Here is a 21,930-nt window from a genome sequence, read left to right on the forward strand (position 1 = left end):
ATATTCAAGGGTATGTCAACTTTTGATCAGGGCCATTTGGGTGATTTCTGTTACCATTATGATATAAAAAGGAGCCAAACAACTAAGTGATAATAAATGGCTTCATATGATCACTATCCTTAAATAAAAGACAGTTTTTTTGCATGATCAGTCATATTTTCAAAATCAATGCCAAAATTTCACAATTTCTGCCAGGGTATGCAAACTTTTGAGCACAACTATTTTAGTATTGTTGCACTGCTCACTTTCTGTAATTTATTCTAAATGTATTTTTATGCAAATAAAGTAATTCATGAGCACAGATCGCATCTTCTGAGATGTAAAGGATACTGAATGCAGTCCAACACAAAATAATTTAAATTCCATTAATCACAACAACAACAATAATAATAATAATAATAATAATAATAACAACAATAATAATAATCGCAATTGCAATATCAAGGGAAATTTTGAAATAGGGAAATGACTTGTCATTTTGTCAGCCCTAAAACAGAGAGAAATGAATATACCACTCATTATTGCCAACAATAATAATAAACAACATAACGTTATAATTTTGTCAAGGCTGACCTATAAGCAACTTTTAACGGACTGCGTTCATTTTTAACCAGTTTACAACATGACACGTGCTTGAGGTGGCGCTTTATATGTTTATATATGAGCAGTTGTCTCCTACTGACAGAAAATAATATACAAAAAGACATTGTTATTAAGGATTCTCCGTCATCATCAAGAATGATGGGTGATGTCCGGAAAAATAAGTCATCATCATGCAATCTGTTAACACTGAAGAGTCACATTATTGAGAGCTGAGCTCACCAGATTAAGGAGCGACGACTCGTCCATGCTGGAGTATCGCTTCTCAGTCATTTCACTGCCTTGAAAGAGTAGCTCAAAAAGTAAAATACTTTTAAAGAAGCTAAATCATTTGCGTCTCACAAACATAAGTACTCATAGAGAGGCTTGCGGTGATATATATATATATATATATATATATATATATATATATATATATATATATATATATATATATATATATTTAAAAAATTAAAAAATAAGTAATCTCTGTCCGGTTCACTCAGGTTGCTTGTGTAGATGCTTTCTAAAAAAGGTAAGAGCTGGCCAGCGCATTTATAATACAGTCTCTTCAGAAAACAAGAGCGCTCTTTATTATTAACCGGTAGCCGTTTATGTTTCCATTCACCCTCCAACCGTTTTCCTGCTCAGCTGCGTCAGACAGACTGCATGCCTGCGGAGAGTCAGGCGGTGAGTGATTTGAGTTGAAGTCCCGCCCCTTTTGTCCCACCAACCAATAGCAGACCGGCAAATTCGAAATCTCACGCGCAGGTTGGTGTCTGATTGGTGAGACAAATTAGTATTGTTTTTTGTTTTTTTTTCCTTCTTCTTACTGTAAATCATTTGGCCCTGCAATCTAGTTACACTGAAGTCTGTGTAAACATTAATATTGTCACTGATCTCCACGCCCTGTTTCTTGTGTGACAAAACGACTTGTGCAAGACTGATTTACCTCAGGTAAAGTAAGCCACAAAAATGCCTGCAGCAAATTACATGTTGAATGCTTAACCTTAATTTTTTAATATTCTGTAGGCTACATTTAGTAACATTATTAAAAATAAATAAATAGTTCTTAAACTCTCTCACTCTGTTAAAGGAATAGTTCACCCCAAAAAAATCACCCTCATGCATTTCATGACGTGTATGACTTTGTTTCTTCTGCAGAACACAAATGAAGATTTTTAGAAGAATATTCCAGCTCTGTTGGTCTATACAATGCAAGTCAACAGGGTCCAAAACTTTGAAGCTACAAAAAGCACATAAAGGCAGCATAAAAGTAATCCATAAGACTCCAGTGGTTAAATCCATGTCTTCAGAAGCGATATGATAGGTGTGGGTGAGAAACAGATTCATATTTAAGTCCTTCATTACAATAAATCTGCACTTTCAAACAGCCCTCCTATGCGCATTCATGAGAGAACTGAGTTGTTTTTTTGGCGATTCCCATTCTTTGTGCATATTGCCATCTACTGGGCAGGGAGGAGAATATATAGTAAAAATTGACTTAATATTGATCCATTTCTCCCCCACACCTATAATATCACTTCAGAAGACATGGATTAAACCACTGAAGGCATATGATTACTTTTATCCTGCTTGTTTGGACCTTCAAAGTTCTGGCCACCATTCACTTGAGATATTCTTTGAAAAATTCTTTGTTTGCGTTCAGCAGAAGAAAGAAAGTTATACACATCTGGGATGGCATTAGGGGGAGTAAATGATGAGAGTTAACATTTTTGAGTGAACCATCCTTTTAAGATGTTAGTTCTGAACTTCACCGACTTTTTGTTTAGGCTAAAGGCCCCTGAGGTAAAGGGGTCAAGACCCTGTTTGTTGCTATGCACTGCAAAATGGGGTGATCACCAGAGTGTTGCTATGCGGCTGCTAAGGTGATCTGGGTGAGTTTTTAGTGCTTTGCTCTGTGATTGTAGGGGTATTCTGGGTCGTTGCTAGATGGTTCCAACTAGTCCTAGTTCGTAGTTCGACCTGGTAGTCTCTATGATATTCTGGTCACTATATGACTTTCCTGCTTCAATTACTGTAAGTCAAAGGCATTTTTTCGCATGTTTCATTATATACTACCCCAAAATCGTATACGTCTGATCAGAGATCTAACACACCTCTCCACCACAAGCCACACAACTTGAGGTAACATTAATGTCTGTAGCACAAACAGTGTAATTTGTAACAGTAGTGTCCCTGCACAACCTTTAATCAACACACTTGCAACCTGCATCACTCCCACAATCACACTAAGGCCCAGGCATGTTTTTGCGTGTTCCGGATCGCCTCGCACCTGGTCGACCCCATTGCCTTTCTGAGTATATTTTTCTGACCGCGAACGAATAGGAACGCTTTTGGCCTTAATACAGAAAGATGGATTCAGTTCACTGTGATTGCCTCAAAGAACTTCATTTATTTTCCAAATGCATCAACAACATCAAAGCTTACCAGGCACATTTTTGTCCTGTTCCCAGAGAATCAAAGCACACAGTAACTTTGATTTGCCATTTTCATGAATTGCAGTTTTCATTTTATAGTGACAAACAGACATGGTAAGAAAACTACATTTTGATTATATATAAACACATATTAACTTATTCTTAAATAAATAATTCATGAAACAAATACTGCTTTAGTGCCTTCAAACGGTTAATGTATAATGTAAACTCACCTTTTAATTCAGCTTTTGGGGTGATTCTCAAAAAATCTGAAAAAGAAAATGTCCTATTTACCCCAACGAAAAAAGAAAAAAAAGAAAAGAAAAGAAAGAAAATGAAGCCTGCATTTAGGACCATTAAGATTTTTTACATTGTGTCATTTTTTTTTTTTTATGGACCCCCAATTACTTTTACTATTCCCATTGTTTTAAACGATGATTCTCGTCACCATATTAACACAGTAAAAACATTAAAAGATGCTGTTGCACTATGATTTTCTGATTTAAAATGTACATTTTAATATGCTGTTAAATGTATTTTGATTTTGGAGTAAAATAGGATCAGGACATTTTTTAGGACAATTTTGTAAGAATCACCCTTTTAGCTATAAAGAATTGAGTTTAGAGGTAGGCCTACTAACATCAGGATAAATATGAGGTCAAACTAAATGCACTATTAAAGAATGACAATACATTCAGAATAATAAACATTCCCTTACTACAGTATATTAGTAACAGTACAAATGACTTAAGAATAATATAATGTACAGCAAATGTTCAATGTGACCATTTTACAGAATGAATAAACATTGTTTATAGTGGTATGAAGTCTTGGACTGCATCTTGATTAAGAGAAACTAACAATTTCAGATCTTCAGTGCACTGTTGAAATAAAACCTGATTCTCAGAGGTAAGTAGCAGGTTTTCTCCAAAACAGAATGAATCAAATGTCTTTGAGCTTATGTTGGCCGTAGATTGAACTGAAGGTGTCAGCAGATCTTTTGCCAATTTCATAGCACACTGCACAATCACAGAAGGTATATACTTGTTAAACGTGTAGTCTGCCAAACTCAGTTCACAGACTTTGCAAGCCAACCACTTTAACTTCTTTTCACTGGAATGTTGGTCTACAGCATGTATGTGCTCATTATATATATTTCGATCCTGTGTAGGGATGGTCTTTCCCAAGTGTCCACTAGTTTGATCACCAGGAACACCATGACTGGTGAAATAGTCCAGAAAGAAAGCGAGGGTAGGTGCAACTAGTCTAAAATTGAGTCTGAGAAGAATTAGGCATTCGAGATTGCATAGTTGTTCTCTGGAAAATGAGTTGCAGCAAAGTGAGAGGAGTTCCTTGATGCGAGGTGAACACACTTCAACCTGAAAAAAATAAAAATAAATCCAAACACACTCAGACTGACGTAATGCGGCCCCAAACAGTTTTTGGACACATAGGCCCCACTTAAAAATGTCAAACCAAGTGACATCTGAGCCATTTTTGCAATGATTTTTAGGCAACGGGTGTCAAGGTGATTTTTAGTGGATTTATAAAGTCATTTCCCCTCAAGTTCACACAGGTGTAACCTAGCAGAGTAACCACAGGTGTAGTTCATCAAATTAAATATGGACATGTTCCAATAACACTTCTTTTTTCCTGTCTGACAACCAGAAAGCGTCCAGATAAATGTAGTCTCATTTTTCATTTTGAACAGTAGGCCTTTATCATTTAAATGCACACAAAACTTCTTTTTGTGAAACATTTGGCTTGAGAAGTGTGCTTGCGCAATCTTTCTTTAAAAACAAATGCCACATGGTTTGATATTTTGTGATCTCATGCAATGAAATTCATATTAAAGTGTAGCTTGAGTGTTAAACCCTTAATCGTTGTTCATTAGAGGATTACAGTTTTACTGTTCTGGTCAAATTTGACCCGAAATATTAATGTATCTTTCCACCGATCTGCTCTGGTCCAAAACTGGTTTCATCAGCATCCACAGTTTTCACTCCAATACCTCCCACCATACTCTCCCTTCCTTAACCCCATTGAGAAGGGTTTTTTTTTTTCGGAATGGCGGTGGAAGGTTTACGATCTCCAGCCCTATGTCAGGATACCCCTCATTCAAGCCATGGAGGAGGCCTGCGACCTAATTGATGCAGGGTCTGTGCAAGGATGGATTCGCCATTCAAGAAGATTCTTCCCTCGCTGTCTTGCGAGAGAGGACATGGCCTGTGATGTGGATGAAATGCTATGGCCAGGTCCAGCTAGGCAAAGAGATGATGCTTAGGTTTTTTTTTTTTTTTTTAATTCATGCTTTTTTGTCTCCATTAATGCTTTTGCTGTGTTTATGTATTATATTCTATTTACAATATGTTCTGATTTTCAGTGCAAAATGCAACCTTTGGAAATGCATGGATGTATTGACTGATTTTACAATGCAGAGAGAAATATTTACATCAGTGTGCAGTACTGGTCTTGTGTGTTGTGTTTGAACAATATATTCATGTACTCTAACAATATCTCTGAAAAAATCAAACCCAGACTATATCATTAGAACTGTTAAAAGTGTTTTAGATTGAGCACAGCAGTGTGTAACAGGTCATATGAACCGTGCATGTGTGCCATACGGTGTCAGAATTGGGTTTTTATAAATTATTGTATAGTTTTGAATGAAGTGTTTCATTTTGCAAAGATCTGAGGTGTTCTGCTACTTGTGTGTGTGGTTGGGTGTAGTGTTTTGACAAAAGGAGCCCTGTTTTCAAAATCGTGCTTAAGCAATCGTAAATAACTGAAAATTAAAAACACTTAAGTTATGCTTTTTTAGGGATTTTGTTTTTTTATTTTTTTTATCCTAATTTACATCTAAATTACTAACTTTATTAATTTTCATAAAAGGCACGTTTATGTTATATTCACTTCTATAAAAAATACTTTATATTATAAAAATAATGTCACATTGGGCCCATCTGCTGGATTAAAATAACAATTATAACCATGAAATGACAGTTATAACCAGTAGATGGCCTCACTGCTCCACGCATTGGCTAATCTCTATGCGTCAATGATGTAACAAACTTGATCTCTGATATTATCACAAGTTATGCATTGGATACATATTTAGACAATATAAAAAAAATATATTATTTGTCAAATTGTAGCATTTTTTTCAAACCACTTGTGTTGAAGTATCATATTTTGCAATGATGTCCCAATATGCTGTCAAACCTGACCATGCTTCCACAGTTCAATCTGACTGTGTTATAAAGAAAAGACAGAGTACATATTTTGTTACCTATTATTTATTTCAAACATCAAAATTCTAGCATATACTTTGTCACACAGTGGTCAGACTCAGACCCAGACCTGTGTGGTATGTTTGATATGTGTGGACAGGTTTGTCTACACTTGTGATGGCCAAATGTCCTCATTAGTAAAAATAAAAAATAAAAAATAAGCCTCCAAAATGGGCCAGATGATGCTGATCTTCAGATCTAGTGATAGTTTAGTTTTAGGGGTAGAGTTGGGAAATAGAAAATATAATTAGCCTGATATAAAATCAATGGAAGTCTATGAGATGTCCTCACAAATATAATCAAACAAACCTGTGTGTGTGTGTGTGTGTGTGTGCGCGCGTGCACGCATGCGCGCAAGTGTGTTCTGCATTGTGGTTATGTTATAGTCTTACTACTTTATTTTTGTGAGTGTGAGTTCTGCATTATGGTAGATTTATTGATTTCATTTTATTAGAATTTAAAATTGCAGAAGCCTGGGTAGCTCAGTGGTAAAAGACGCTGGCTACCACCCCTGGAGTTCGCTAGTTCGCTAGTTTGAATCCCAGGGTGTGCTGAGTGACTCCAGCCAGGTCTCCTAAGCAACCAAATTGGCCCCGTTGCTAGGGTGGGTAACATCCTCGTGGTCGCTATAATGTGGCTCGTTCTCGGTGGGGCGCGTGGTGAGTTGAGTGCGGATGCCACGGTGGATGGCGTGAAGCCTCCACGTGTGCTATGTCTCCGTGACAATGCGCTCAACAAGCCATGTTATAAGATGCACGGGTTGATGGTCTCAGATGCAGAGGCAACTGGGATTCATCCTCCGCCACCTGGATAGATGCAAATCACTATGCCACCATGAGGACTTAAAAGCACACTGGGAATTGGGCATTCCAAATTGGGTGAAAAAGGGGAAAAATCAACAAAAAAATAAATAAATACAATTTAAAATTGCTCTGTGTTATAGTCTCACCCCTTCATTTCCTATGGTGGGTCAAATTTGACCCAAACACAATGAGTGTAGCACTTTTTTTACAACAACTTAGACGCATCGAATAAAATCCATTTTGTGTGACGCATCGAATCAAATCCATTTTGTGTGTGTGTGTGTGTGTTCAGATGACAATTGTAGGAAAATTCCACAAGCCTTATACCACTCAGATGAGGGAAATCATTTTTGTTAACAAAACAAAAATTATTCGGGTCAAATATGTCCTGAACAGCGATTAAGGGTTAAACACTTCTTACGTACAGAAATTCACTGTTGTTACTTCCTATACACTTGAGAGGTCCTAATACTAACTTTCCAGACAAAATTACCAGAAATTATTCTTAAGTCTGTATTATGATTATGATTATTAATTATAAATACAATGAAACTGATGAAACCGAATGAAATGAAACTGAGAAAAAGAAATAAAAAGCTATTGCCTACTTGTTTTGTTGCGATCAGCAAAGATGTCACTCCCAGTAACTGGAAACAGTCTGCAGCTACTGAGGTTGAGATCAAAAAACGGTCCATGATATTCACGGCCAAACAGCATGATTCAAAGGACAATTTGAGCTGTCTGTGTACAGCTATGAGCCAGCTGATCAGTCTGCTGCGAGCCTCTGCAGTTATCTGTAACAATATACAAATGAATTAAAAATATAACAGACAAAATAGCACCACCACCAACAAATATAACAACAATAATAATGGTGATGACTGGGTCATTGTCAGGAAACTGTTCAATTATCATTTCATTTGAATATTTTACTGCTGAACTTTCAAGAAATCATATTTTCCCACTTCTTTCCCATTTTCAGTGCAGGAAATGAGAGTGAAAATATCTTTGTTAGCAAATATCATTGCACCAAACCACATTATTTACACTCAATATTTTTTTGCTTTGTGCCAAGAACAATATATACACATATATATATATATATATACACACACACACACTGCCGGCCAAAAGTTTGGAATAATGTACAGATTTTGCTGTTTCAGAAGGAAATTTGTACTTTATCTCACCAAAGTGGCATTCAGCTGATCACAAAGTATAGTCAGGAAATTACTGATGTAAAAAACAGCACCATCACTATTTGAAAAAAGTCATTTTTGATCAAATCTAGACAGGCCCCATTTCCAGCAGCCATCACTCCAACACCTTATCCTTGAGTAATCATGCTAAATTGCTAATTTGGTACTAGAAAATCACTTGCCATTATATCAAACACAGTTGAAAGCTATTTGGTTCTTTAAATGAAGCTTAACATTGTGTTTGTTTTTGAGTTGCCACAGTATGCAATAGACTGGCATGTCTTAAGGTCAATATTAGGTCAAAAATGGCAAAAAAGAAACAGCTTTCTCTAGAAACTCGTCACTCAATCATTGTTTTGAGGAATGAAGGCTATACAATGCTTGAAATTGCCAAAAAACTGAAGATTTCATACAAAGGTGTACACTACAGTCTTGAAAGACAAAGGACAACTGGCTCTAACAAGGACAGAAAGAGATGTGGAAGGTCAGATGTACAACTAAACAAGAGGATAAGTACATCAGAGTCTCTAGTTTGAGAAATAGCCGCCTTAAATGTCCTCAGCTGACAGCTTCATTGAATTCTACCCGCTCAACACCAGTTTCATGCACAACAGTAAAGAGAAGACTCAGGGGTGCAGGCCTTATGGGAAGAATTACAAAGAAAAAGCCACTTTTGAAACAGAAAAACAAAAAGAAAAGGTTAGAGTGGGCAAAGAACACAGACATTGGACAACAGATAATTGGAAAAGAGTGTTATGGATCTTAACCCCATTGAGCTTTTGTGGGATCAGCTAGACTGTAAGGTGCATGAGAAGACAAGACAGCCACATCTATGGCAAGTGCTACAAGAAGTGTGGGGTGAAATGTCACCTGAGTGTCTGGACAAACTGACAGCTAGAATGCCAAGGATCTGCAAAGCTGTCATTGCTGCACGTGGAGGATTTTTGATGAGAACTCTTTGAAGTAGTTTAAGTAGTTTATTTTTTTCAAATTGTAATAGCAATTTTTCACATTATTTTTCCCCTTTTCTCCCCAATTTGGATTGCCCGATTCCCAATGTGCTCTAAGTCCTCATGGTGGTGTAGTGACTCGCCTCAATCTGGGTGGCAGAGGACGAATCTCAGTTGCCTCCGCATCTGAGACCATCAATCCACAAATCTTATCACGTGGCTTGTTGAGCGCTTTACCGCAGAGACCTAGCGCGTGTGGAGGCTCACGCTATTCTCCATGGCATCCACACACTACTCACCACACACCCCACCAAGAGCGAGAACCACATTATAGCGACCACGAGGAGGTTTCCCCATGTGATTATACCCTCCCTAGCAGCCGGGCCAATTTGGTAGTTTAGGAGACCTGGCTGGATTCACTCAGCACACCCTGGATTCGAACTTGTGACTCCAGGGGTGGTAGTCAGCGTTTTTACTCGCTGAGCTACCCAGGCCCCAACAATTTTTCACGTTATTGATGTCCTGATTATACATTGTGATCAGTTGAATGCCACTTTGGTGAATAAAAGTATCAATTTCTTTCCATAAAAGCAAATCTGTACATTATTCCAAACTTTTGGCCACCAGTGTATGTATATACTTTTTCCATAACAGAGTTTAACTATAGGATACGATGAGGCCAATATACAGTACACATAACAAATTAAGAAACTTAAGCCATGTAAACAACATGTGACTCCCTTAAAATGCATAATGAGATTTATGTATATAAAAAAGCTACATAGACAGTTTACAGTTATTTTTTTTATTTCTCTACACTAAAAAAATATTATTATAAGATTTACAAATTACTATTTCATAACAAAATCCATAAAATTTAATTGAGTAACTTTAATAAAAAATACAATAAAAAATATATATTTTTAGTTTTATTAATTTAATTTTGTTAAACATAACACAATTCAATTTAATGAATTTGCTATTAAAATTAAAATGCGTAAATGAGCGTAAAGGCAAAATGTTATGTAGAATCTGATTTTTAAAAGCTCTATGTAACCTATTATAATATAATGCATGAATGGTGATATGCAAATTAGCAGATTTTCCAATGAAAAATTAAATTATATTTTTATTTTAAAAGTTATTTTGCATTTCCCAGTGTTAAATCAATCATATAATGTGACTAAGAACATAATGTTAATTATATCAGTAGTAAATTGTGGAACATGGGTATTTCTTCAACTTCGGGCACTTTCATGTCCCAGGGGTTTTACAAGGGAAGAGTCAGTGGTAGAGGCCGACCGATAGTGGATTTTACAAATACAGAAAACTTTCATAGACAGTTCACATAGTGTTACACTTGCACTGAGTCCTACTACTTCAGACTCAAGCTTCATAGAGACATTGATCGAGACATTAGTGAATACAGTTGTATGTAGAATAGCAATATTCACAGATAGCAGTGGTATTCGGCTGAACTCGGTGGTAAAGTGGCTCAGACTACGAGCCCAGACGTGGGGCTGTTCAAAAAGACTGGAACCGAATGTGAAAATCTCGAGATACACATTTCCAAGTTGAACATCTTTCCTGACAAAGCGTTTAAACAACTCATTGCTTAATCTGAGAAACGCTTATAAGAGAGCAAGACGCAACGGCCAAAGACCTCCACCAACTGTAAGGGGCTGTTCACACCGAACGCTATTGCAACGATCCATTTGTTTTTCTATATAAACGCGTGCTAGACGAACGTCTCTGTTTCATGCAGCAGCACTGTTTTTTAAATGATGTGTCTAATTAAAAAGAACTTTCACCTCTAGAGGCCTCTCTCATACTGTATAATGACAGCAGACCCTTCCCAGCCGCTCCAACACTGGACGCAATGGGGGAAACTATTGGTGTGTATTTTTGCAGATAACCGATAGTTCCAGCAATCTGTTATCGGTGCCAATTAATCGGAAAAAACAATATATTGGTCGACCTCTAGTAAGGGGCATGTCCAGGATGTTTTAGCAAGAGGTGGCAAGAGTTGAGCCGTAAGTTGTCAGAGCGGGGGGTGGGGGGGGTGAGGGTGCGTAACATTGTTATGGACCATGCGTATGTAACGGTAGCCAGCTGGTACATGCTGTGCAGTGTGTAAACCTCACTCCCCTGGCCTCAAGAGGCGCTCTAGCGACTGACGGAAGAGGCTGTAGCCTTTAGCCTCCTCATTAGCGCGCCAGCCCCCCATGCCGGAGATGCCGGTTCGAATCCCGCTAGAAGCAGGTCGAGTAGGACCGGTTACAGTGGTGCCGTGACCTGGATGGGAGTGAGGTGTGGAGGGGTGAGTGTAATGGTGGCCAGCTGGTAGGTAGCTGTGCAGTGTGTGTAAACCTCACTCCACCTGGCCTCAAGAGGCGCACTAGCGACTGACGCTAGACTGACGCTTTAGTCTCCTCGTTAGCGCGCCCGCCCCCCATGCCGGAGATGCCGGTTCGAATCCCGCTAGGAGCAGGTCGAGTAGGACTGGTTACAGTGGTGCCGTGACCTGGATGGGAGTGAGGTGTGGAGGGGTGAGTGTAATGGTGGCCAGCTGGTAGGTAGCTGTGCAGTGTGTGTAAACCTCACTCCACCTGGCCTCAAGAGGCGCACTAGCGACTGACGCTAGACTGACGCTTTAGTCTCCTCGTTAGCGCGCCCGCCCCCCATGCCGGAGATGCCGGTTCGAATCCCGCTAGGAGCAGGTCGAGTAGGACTGGTTACAGTGGTGCCGTGACCTGGATGGGAGTGAGGTGTGGAGGGGTGAGTGTAATGGTGGCCAGCTGGTAGGTAGCTGTGCAGTGTGTGTAAACCTCACTCCACCTGGCTTCAAGAGGCGCACTAGCGACTGATACTAGAAGCTGTAGTCTTTAGTCTCCTCATTAGCGTGCCCGCCTCCCATGCCAGAGATGCCGGTTCGAATCCCACCCGGAGCAGGTCGAGTAGGACCGGTTACATGCAACACGGACGGGTTAAGCCATTGTGCACCGTCTCCAGGACGCGGGGTCCGAGTTGGGGTGGCGAGCAGGGTGGCAAAGCTCATTTTTAGGGTGACCGCTGCCACCCCATGCCACCCTTCTGGCTCCGCCCCTGGGAAGAATCATACGTATTTTCTGTGATAATCAACATTATGCTACAAAAAGCTTTTCAAAAGTTACTGTACTTTTTTACAAAGTCGATAAAAGCATCAGTGAAGAGCATGCTAGAGATGAGAAATGAGATGATTGAAGAAAACGGTAAATGGTAAAAAGGTAAATATTTTAATTGGCAGTAATTTCCAATCAAACTGCAATTTTGCCAAATTACGCAGAAATTGTGAATATATTATTTAATTACAGTATGTGTATTTAGGCTACATGAATATGTTAGCTATAAAATGTGCCTTAGCAAGACAAATAGGACGTTTTATTTTAAAAAAAACAATTTGAGATGTGCAAGAAATGACACTGTGGTGGGAATTTTCGTGACTTTAAGATCTCCTCTGGTGTTGGACATTGTTAGTAGACAAATGAAGGAGAGACACCTATAGAAATGGCATGAGGTATTCAAGATATGTATCATGCTCATCTCACCTGCGGTTGATGATCCAGACAGTTCTGCGTCAGAAACTGTTGCTCATTGTGTCTCTGAATGATGAAACAACACTCTTCATAATCGCACCCATCCCAGTCCAGTGTCAGTCTGATGCTTGAATCTATTGTCCACTGCTTTACTGCCGGAGAACTCTGAAGGTCCTCTTCAAATCCTGAGTCACTTAATGTAGACATCTCTGACGAATACAATTCTCTTCACGACTATCTTCCCTTGTTGCTCCAGGTACGAGTTTGAACTGCTGGGAGTGATGCTGTACTGAAAGACCTGTCCCGCATGATCAGCATCCTGAGGTTGTCCGGTGAAGTGCGGCTTTTCCCGGGTGTTTTAGCGCGCACTGTATGGCGCAATACAGCCCGCGTACACGCGTTACCATGACAACAGTCTTCGGGAGGCTTAGGTGTTGCTTTTGTGTTTGAGGTTGGGGAGAATTAAAGCACTGCACGCGCAATAAAATATAAATAGTACATTTATCAGAGGCAAAAGAGAAGCATGACATCTATCAGTTCGGTAAAGTTGGAAATATAATCACAGATTCGAACTTGCCGTATTGGTGTCTACGTGCAGCCGGCTGTGAGACAAGTGCGCAGGGACCGTCTAAAAAGTGCAACACCGAAAATCGATATAACAAAAATATTCAATAACTTGACTCTTACAAAGTGTAGTGTCACCAAAATCACTTTACACATCAGTGGCCTCCTGTTGGTTATACTACAACACTTAGGGGAAAAAATACTTTTGCATAATTTTGGGGAATTTTTAGTAGGATTAAAAAAAACCTGTGCTGCAAAATCTGTGCCAACTGAAATAAACATCTGTCCATATTAAATGAGTGAACTAGTTTTGATAGCTCTTCTCTTAATGTGTGTGATACTATATTTTTATTCAAGACAAATACACCATACAAAACGGCACAGGTCCACAGTTGCACCAGTTTGACCAAATCACATGATACTTTATACCAATGTACTTGGAATCCTCACCACAAAGAGAATTGGACAACACCTGTCAAAAAGTATTGTATTTCTTTTCACTTATTGGTCATAAATTCAAATGGAGGTTCACAAATTATTTCCTAAAAATTATTTTTTATTTTGGGACTGTAATACACCAATAAACTGTTCAGAGTGAACCCCACTTTTTAACTACTGACCAATGGGAAGGCCTCCTAAACCAAACTTTCATCCTTCTCAGAAGAAGCAGTTGAGTAAATATAAGATGGATTGTGTGTTTGAAAAGAAGTCAAACAAGTTATGTAGAAATATATAGTACAAAAAGAAACATTTAAAGCCATAAATGGCTTATTCCCTAGGATATGTAATGATGTTATAACAATGTAATGTAACTGAAATTGCATTTAACTTATAGTTAACAGAAACAGATGAATGTCAGACCTCCTATAGCATATGTATACACAACACCTTTCCACCTTACATAACTTTTATTTTAAAATAGTAACTTTAACATTTTTATGATTTTAACTTTTATTTTCAAAAACAAAACCTGTTTATGACCTGATGATGTCACACCGCCTGTTATACATTTGCAAACACCCATAACACATCTTACACAACTAGGATTTTGGAAATATGATTTTGTTTATTTTTTCTGAATTTTTGACATTTCAAATCAATATAACTTCTTGGCCATGTGACCCTGTGATGTCAGACCAACTGTAATGCATTCACAAACACCTGACACACATCTTACACGACTTGGATTTTGGAAATAAGATTTTGTGTATTTTATATGAATTTTTGAAATTTTCAAATCTACTGTATATAGCATCCTGGTCATGTGACCTTGTGACGTCAGACCACCTGTAATACATTCACAAACATCTGACACACATCTTACACGACTTGGATTTTGGAAATATGATTTTGTCTGTTTTTTATGAATTTTTGAAAATTTTAAATCCATACAACTTCTTGTTCATGCAACCTGATGATGTCACACCACCTGTTATACATTCACAAACACCTATAACACATCAGTGATGTCACACCACATTTAATACTTTTCGCAAACACATCCTACTCATAATAATAACAGTAATAATAATAATAAGAAGAAGAAGAAGAAGAAGAAAAAAAAATCCTTCCCCTCTTTGGTTTTTGAAATATCCTCCTGAACATTTAGACTTGCCGCATAACATTTTGTACTTTAACTTGGCTACGTCATTTAAGTCACTTATTCATTTAAGTAGTAGCACTGACAACACTCACAATGTGTTAGGAGCTGTAGAAAAACAGCCTATTACAGTAACAACATGTTTTTACTTTGAATAACTCATTACATACTTACCTATGTACTTGCACACTAATATAAAGTCCTAAAAGTTGAATTGTTACAGCTGTAATTGCAGTGCACTCAAACGCCATAGGAAAGAGGGAAAGGAAATTATCTTGGCTACGCAAGTAACCTCAGTTCCCTGAAATGAAGGGATCGAGACATTGCTGTAATGAGGAGGAGGCCGTGGCGAGGCCGTGATGATGCACGGTTGGCACTGAATCAGCTGATCAGCGGGAGAGTGAGATAAAGGGGAGCCGGAGGTGCCAGTTCGAGGGAAAGAGAGACGCACGTGGCCGTGTTGCATGTGTGCCTGTTTTTGTTTATGTTTGTTTTTATGTTGAGTTTCTTATTAAGCTTTATGTTTACTGTTCAGCCGGTTCTCGCCTCCTCCTTGCCCGTAATTTATCTGTTACAATTGCATTGCTGACGCTATGGGAAATTCCTTTCTCAACGACCTAGTTGAAGCCCTTTGTACAATAACGGAAATTCTAAAATTGGAAATGGTGTTTCAGCCCCATCCTTTAGGCACACAGTTTGCCTATATAAGCGGGTGCGAAACAACCGTTTCCTCAGAAGTTTTCAACTGAGGGACAAGGAGTGCAATGCTCGCACCTCGAAGCTCTGGGTCAGTAGTGCGGCCAGCTTATGCAATGTCTCGTTCCCCTCATCTCAGGGAACCGAGGTCACATGCACAGTCAAGATGTTCCCTTTCGATTATGGCTTCTCAACAATCACGCCGCACTACTGATGTGACATCACACCCCACGGAGGGGCCTCGCCCGAGGCATAGACAGTTGAGGAATGACATGTATAGGATGTCACAGGCCACATAGGATGGTGAAAATATGCCTCAAAGTGTATATAGTAATGATCAATCTAAATAGTGAAAACCCAGGAGGGAAAATTAATCTAGACTGGGACTTTATATGAATCTTATAAATACACACAGTATAAGTACTTCACAACCAGGGTTGGGAAGGAAGAGACTAATAAGAGGAAGAGGCGCTCTCAATTTTGACAGCGGCCTACATACCGGCGGCTGTATCAAAATTATAGCAGATAGCCCGCTCGTATAAATGAGCCTGGGCTCATCTGCTCATCTAACGGCGCTCTAGCCTTCAGAATAGTGTTCATAACCGATCAAGCTAATCCTGGCATATCTGGCAGTTTCCGTTCAGGGGCCAAACTTACAAGTTCCAGAGCTCCAGCTGGGGAGATCAGATTGTGCCCTGTGCTTGAGAGAGGAGATCCCTCCTCAGTAGTATTTCCCAAGAGTAGCTCAACCATCTCCGGAAACCATGACTGATTGTGCCATATTGGTGCAACCAGTAGAACCGCTTTCCTGTCCTCACGAATTTAGCAGATGACAGAATGGAGGAGGTTTACCGAAGGAAATGCGTACTTGCATTTCGTGGGCCATTTGTGAGCTATGGCATTCACCCCTTGCAGGGCTTGGGAAATGGAGTACCAGAGGGCACAGTATGTTGTCTTCACAGTGGCAAACTGAATATGCCCCAAATCCTCAGAACCATCTGAGAATGAAGCCTCCATTCCCCAGGCATTGCTCCCTGGTGGGACATCAGATCCACGCTGCAGTTCAGGTGGCCTGGAACATTTGTCGCATGTAAGGAAAGGAGGAGGTGCTCGCTCCAAAGGAGGAGGCCCCATGTCAGGCTAAACATTGGCAGTGATCGGATTCCGCCCTGAAGATTTATTTAAGCTACTATTGTTATGTTGTCCAATCGAACAACATGAAAGAAGCAGCCCCTCCATCCTGAGAGCGCACAGAATAGGGCGTGCGCCACATCTTTGTGAGCTCCGCGTGGACCACCGGGAAGAATGGCGCTACTCATTAGGATGCAGTCTTTTGACGGCGGCCAGATGGTAGGAACCATTCATCCAGACGAGATCTTTCTGGCTTGACTGGAGGGGACCACTGTAAGCTGAGTTCCTTGTCCTCCCGTGAGAGGATGCAAAGCAGCTCAGTAACAGTGGCATGTGTACGCTCTTCACCCTCACCAAAGGGAGAAGTGACAATGTCTTCCATCGGGCCAGACCACTCGCCCATAGATGCTGCGATGGACCTGGCATCATCCCCATCATCAGATCCGGCAAATGTAATGAGACCATGCACTCTGACGGAGGGCCGGAGATCCTCATGGGCATACTTCAGGGGCGAGGATGCTGCATTATATATATTATATGGCTTTAGTGGCTTTAGCGCAAGTTTTAAGCACAACTGAGTATTACTCTTTTTCTTCCTGTTTGGAGCATGACATCCACCAGCATCTGCTTACATTGAATGGAAAACATCTACTTGGATATTCAGCTACATAACTTGCATGCAAGTAACTTTTGTGTAACATGGAACTAGAACAATATTAAGGGTTTCACATGAGCATACAATAGTATTAATGACTAACATTTTAGCTCAACGGATAGAGCAGGGTCTTGGAAACACCAAAAGCATAGCTTCAAATCCCACGTCAGACATCATCCAAACTACAAGTTATGGTCACTTATTAAAATTGTTGATTGCTGCATATTAAATAGCAGAAAATCAGGCTGAAATGTGGCCTAGTGCAAGTGCTTTGCTGTGATTCATTAAGGTAGGCATGCTGGTAGCATAAGTTGAAGTCCATCATGTGTTAAAGGAGGTTGAATGTTTTTTTTTAAAATATTTCAGAAATTAAAATATATATTTTCATCCAAAATCCAAGTTGTGTAAAATGTGATATAGATGTTTGTGAGTATAGTGTTTGTGAATATATTGCAGGTGGTCTGACATCACTAGGTCACATGACCAGGAAGTTATATAGATTTAAAAGTTTCAAAAATTAATAAAAATACACAAAATCTTTTAAATGAATTGTATTCCAAAATTCAACTACCTGCTACAATCTCTACCTATAGATGCCCCCCTCTCTTATTTCAAACAATTTGATAGCATAGCGAAGTCCTTCATTTGAAATGGTAAATGTCCCAGATTACATTTCAGTAAGTTGCATAGGCCGACTGACAAAGGTGGGCTAGGCCTACCCAAGATTTTGTTTTATTATTATGCATTCAGTCTCAGACATTTGGCTCATTGGTCGCTTCCACCTGAGAGAGCCCCTCCCTATTTTTGTATTGAACAGGAAGCCCCATTTCGCCATTGCAAAGCCTTTCTATGAAAATTAACCAGAGAAGTTACACCCCCTTATCTCACATTTGCACTCGGTATGGGCAAAAGTGTCCAGAGTGTTTAATTCAGATATTTATTTAAATGTTGCTTCGAGCATATAGCTGAACCCAAAGTTATGTATTAAGTCCCCTTTCTGTGGGACAGAGTGGATTGTGAGGGAGGTTAATACACTCGGTGACCTATATGAGAGTGGAGTGTTGAGATCCTTTGAAAATTTGGTTTAACATTTTGGGATTCCCAGGTCTCAATTCTTTAGGTATTTACAGCTGCGCCACCTACAATTTTTGGGAGTAGCATACACCCCCCTAAAGCGGCAGATACTCTGGAAGTGGTGATTACTGCTTTTGGAAAAGGCCATGAGGCATCAGTGTATTACTCCCTACTATTTCGTCTGGGGGACGGCACTTTAACTTCTCTCAAGAGATTATGGGAGAAAGATTTAAACTTGGTATTGGAGGAGGGAGTGTGGGCTAGGATTCTAAAAAATATCAAGTCTGCATCTAGAGATGCAAGGGTGCACCTTATGCAATTCAAGATTTTACATTGATTCTATTGGACCCCCTCTAGATTGTATAGGCATATTTCTAAAATCCAAGTCATGTAAGATGTGTGTCAGATGTGTGTGAATAATTTACAGGTGGTCTGACATCACTAGTTCACATGACCAGGAAGTTATATAGATTTGAAAATTTCACAAATTCATAAAAAAATACATAGAATCATATTTCTAAAATCCAAGTCGTGTAAGATGTGTGTCAGGTGTTTGTGAATGTTTACATATGGTGTGACATCATCAGGTCCAATGAACAAGAAATTAAATGGATTTTAGTGTTTTATAAATTCCAGAAAAATACACAAAAACATATTTCCACAATCAAAGTTGTGTAAGATATGTAGCAGGTGTGTAGAAATACATTGCAGGTGTTGTGAGATCTTCAGGTAAAAAAGCCAGAAAGTTAACTAGATGTATTTTATTAAAGCATTCAGTTTACAATAAATAGTTATAACAGGCATATAAATCATAAGAAAATAAAAATATATTTAATTTTAACTTAATTTGTTCACCAAAATAAACATTACACATATTTAAAAAAAAAAAAGATTAAAAAAAATAATAAAAAATAAATGCTTTTAATGTAGTCATGGAATAATGTATCTCTTAACTGATATTTGTGCGGTTTGCACTTTTGAGACACTCTCTAACTTGGATTGCCCTTGTTGGGATCGCTGTTGTGCGTTTTGCACTTTTGAGACACTCCCCAACTCGGATTGCCCTTGTTGGGATCGCTGTTGTGCGTTTTGCACTTTTGATGCTTAAAACAATTACATTGATCAAATAACATAATTATTAGTTTTGCTATTATGATTTACAGTGTTATTTGAACGAGACACAGCACGTATTTTGCGATTACATACCAATTAATGTTAAAGGAAGGATCGAAAGCCTAACGAATATCCAATATGAAAACAACTTTACCGCAGTCAACTAGTGCAATTGTCACAACAACTCAAAATAATGAATGACATCAATGTTATTAACCTTCGCTTCATGTCATCTACATACTCAGGCGAGGCACTGTCAAAAAACGGTTATCTGTACTCTGTGAAGTATTGGCATGTTTTTTGACAGTTTTCACCAGTTGAATACCTTAAACAATACATTACCCGCTTAGAATATACGCCGATGCGAGCGAAAACACTGGAGACCGGAAACTGAAAACAGTCGAATCGTGGAACACTTCCGCGTTCAGGAAAAAGCTGGATAGTGGTTGGATGTTGCATCTCATTTTTACAAATTGTGCAAACAAGTCATGTTCTTGTCCATGTGTTTTATAGGTTGTAGCTAATATACAATTGATTTATGATATATGTATGTTTTGTGTATTGTAGTGTTTCATGAATTTTATAATCGTTTTACCTGCATGTTAAATGTCGCTGAAATGCCATTTAACAGCAATTTTAAATAGAAAGTGTTGTGGATTATGCCTTTTTTTTTTCTTTTTTCTTTAGATAGGCTTGTACTTCCAATGACAAAAAAAGAAGATATTCTTAAAATTAGTGTAAATAAAAACGAGGATGTTTACATTAAAAACCACAAACAATTATACAGAGCTGCAAATTAATTCTTTCTCTTGTGACCATTTGTACTGTGTGGGAAAAATAGAAAGTGATATTATAAAGACATGTTGTTTACAAAATGAAATAATTGCCTTTTATGTTGTCATTGCACTAAAGCCAACAAAAGTGAAATGATGTGAAAATATTATCTTAAAAATATTTATTTTGTATTGACTATTAATTTTTTTTTCTACCCACTACTCAAGTAGTAATGTTACATGTCCAAACTTGAAGAGAAACAGTTTCAATTCAATGAAGATTTATTTGTAGTCTTAAGAAAGCAGAATGACACAGAAACATTCGGTAAATGTTAACTTTTGCCTTTTTACATTAGTTTCACGTTTTTTGTGATATGACAACCTTACTAAATAGGAAAACAATATTTAATAGGCTAATTTAAATGTGACAATTTTAGACCTTTTAGGTAGGCCTGTTGTTGCAGTGTTTTTAAGTATGGAAAAATGTGTGCAGGCTGCATTTAAAATACTGCAACAAAAATCTATTTTCTGCTATGAAAAGTGATGCTAACTTTTATCACTTTTTTGTTGTTGTTGTTGTTGTTGTTAAATGTGGTAATTTGTTTGCAAAAATGACAACCGGTGATTAAAAATTGTGAAAACATATAAAATAGGGAATATTAAGAAACAATGAACATTTGCAGCTCCTAAAATATGCTCATTTATACTTTGCATAAATTGAAACCTAACACTTTGAATTGAAAATTGTTCATTGTCAACTACTCATATATTTTATTTTTCTACATAGTTTCTTTTGTGAATCAGTTCTTACAGTGAAAACACTTGTTGCAAAAACACTGATTATAGCCTAAAATTATAGTATAATAAGCTTTTAATATTACACAAGTCAATTCAATGGAATTTTATGAAATTAATTATCTTAAAAAGTGACCAATGCTTAAAGTATGTCTAAGCAGGTATCTTAACAATAAGATGCATTACTGCCTCTCATAGGCAAACGACAGTGACTACACCAGCGCTGTAAAAAAATGGCTTGGTGGATCTGGATACAGCAATTTTCCCTGTTTTCTTTCAATCTCAACATAATTAAGCCAAACCCATCAGTCAGATCACAAGACAGATCATATTGCAAGAGACCCAATTTCAGTTGGAACTCAATTTCGACAAAAATATGCAGTTACTGCATTTGTCTTTGCACTGTAGAATAGATTTTTACTGCCACACGGATCCTAAGAAAATGAGGGAATTCAATGTAACGAGGGCAAAATAAACCTAAATACTCATGTATAGCAGAAGTTTATTTGTGCGTTAAAAGACAGTCGAAGGGATTTACATTCTTATGTACACATTATACTTACATCTCAAAGTAACAAGTTTGACAAAGTCAAACAATTGCATTTGAAAATTCTCTAAATGGCATCTCTTCCTGTGCTGCATGCTTTTCCACTACCATGGAACATGCTGCAACATATATAGTTATAAACCAT

General features: G+C 38.3%; 2 protein-coding genes across 7 annotated transcripts in view; both read right to left on the minus strand.

Moving 5' to 3' along the window:
• The window catches only part of LOC127437179 (smoothelin-like), a 120,466-nt gene extending 119,578 nt beyond the window's left edge, over window positions 1-888 (minus strand). For all 5 annotated transcript variants that reach the window (XM_051691958.1, XM_051691950.1, XM_051691934.1 and 2 more), the window contains exon 1: window positions 823-888. In XM_051691958.1, the coding sequence (XP_051547918.1) occupies window positions 823-873 (51 nt within the window). In that variant the 5' untranslated portion in view covers window positions 874-888. The remainder of the gene's footprint in view (window positions 1-822) is intronic.
• Window positions 889-2,983: 2,095 nt separating this feature from the next.
• Window positions 2,984-21,863, minus strand: LOC127437390 (cyclin-O protein B-like). Of its 2 annotated transcripts, none has more exons than XM_051692234.1 (3): window positions 20,013-21,863; window positions 7,722-7,907; window positions 2,984-4,399 (listed from the first exon to the last, which is right to left on the minus strand). In XM_051692234.1, exons 1-3 carry the CDS (start codon window positions 20,127-20,129, stop codon window positions 3,833-3,835), a joined length of 870 nt encoding a protein of 289 aa, XP_051548194.1. In that variant the 5' UTR covers window positions 20,130-21,863; the 3' UTR covers window positions 2,984-3,832. The 2 variants fall into 2 exon arrangements, with proteins under 2 accessions (XP_051548194.1, XP_051548189.1); XM_051692229.1 differs by lacking the exon at window positions 20,013-21,863 and adding an exon at window positions 12,850-14,466.
• Between the last annotated feature and the right edge of the window lie 67 nt (window positions 21,864-21,930).

Source organism: Myxocyprinus asiaticus, chromosome 4 (assembly GCF_019703515.2).
Source record: "Myxocyprinus asiaticus isolate MX2 ecotype Aquarium Trade chromosome 4, UBuf_Myxa_2, whole genome shotgun sequence".
NCBI classification, from domain to species: domain Eukaryota; kingdom Metazoa; phylum Chordata; class Actinopteri; order Cypriniformes; family Catostomidae; genus Myxocyprinus; species Myxocyprinus asiaticus.

Coding starts and splice junctions, on each gene's coding strand:
- LOC127437390 (XM_051692229.1), bottom strand. CDS start 13,044: ATGTCTACATTAAGTGACTCAGGATTTGAAGAGGACCTTCAGAGTTCT. Junction 7,908..12,849: donor GTCTGGATCATCAACCGCAG/GTGAGATGAGCA, acceptor ATATTGTTACAG/ATAACTGCAGAGGCTCGCAG. Junction 4,400..7,721: donor TGCTGATCGCAACAAAACAA/GTAGGCAATAGC, acceptor TATTTTTTTCAG/GTTGAAGTGTGTTCACCTCG.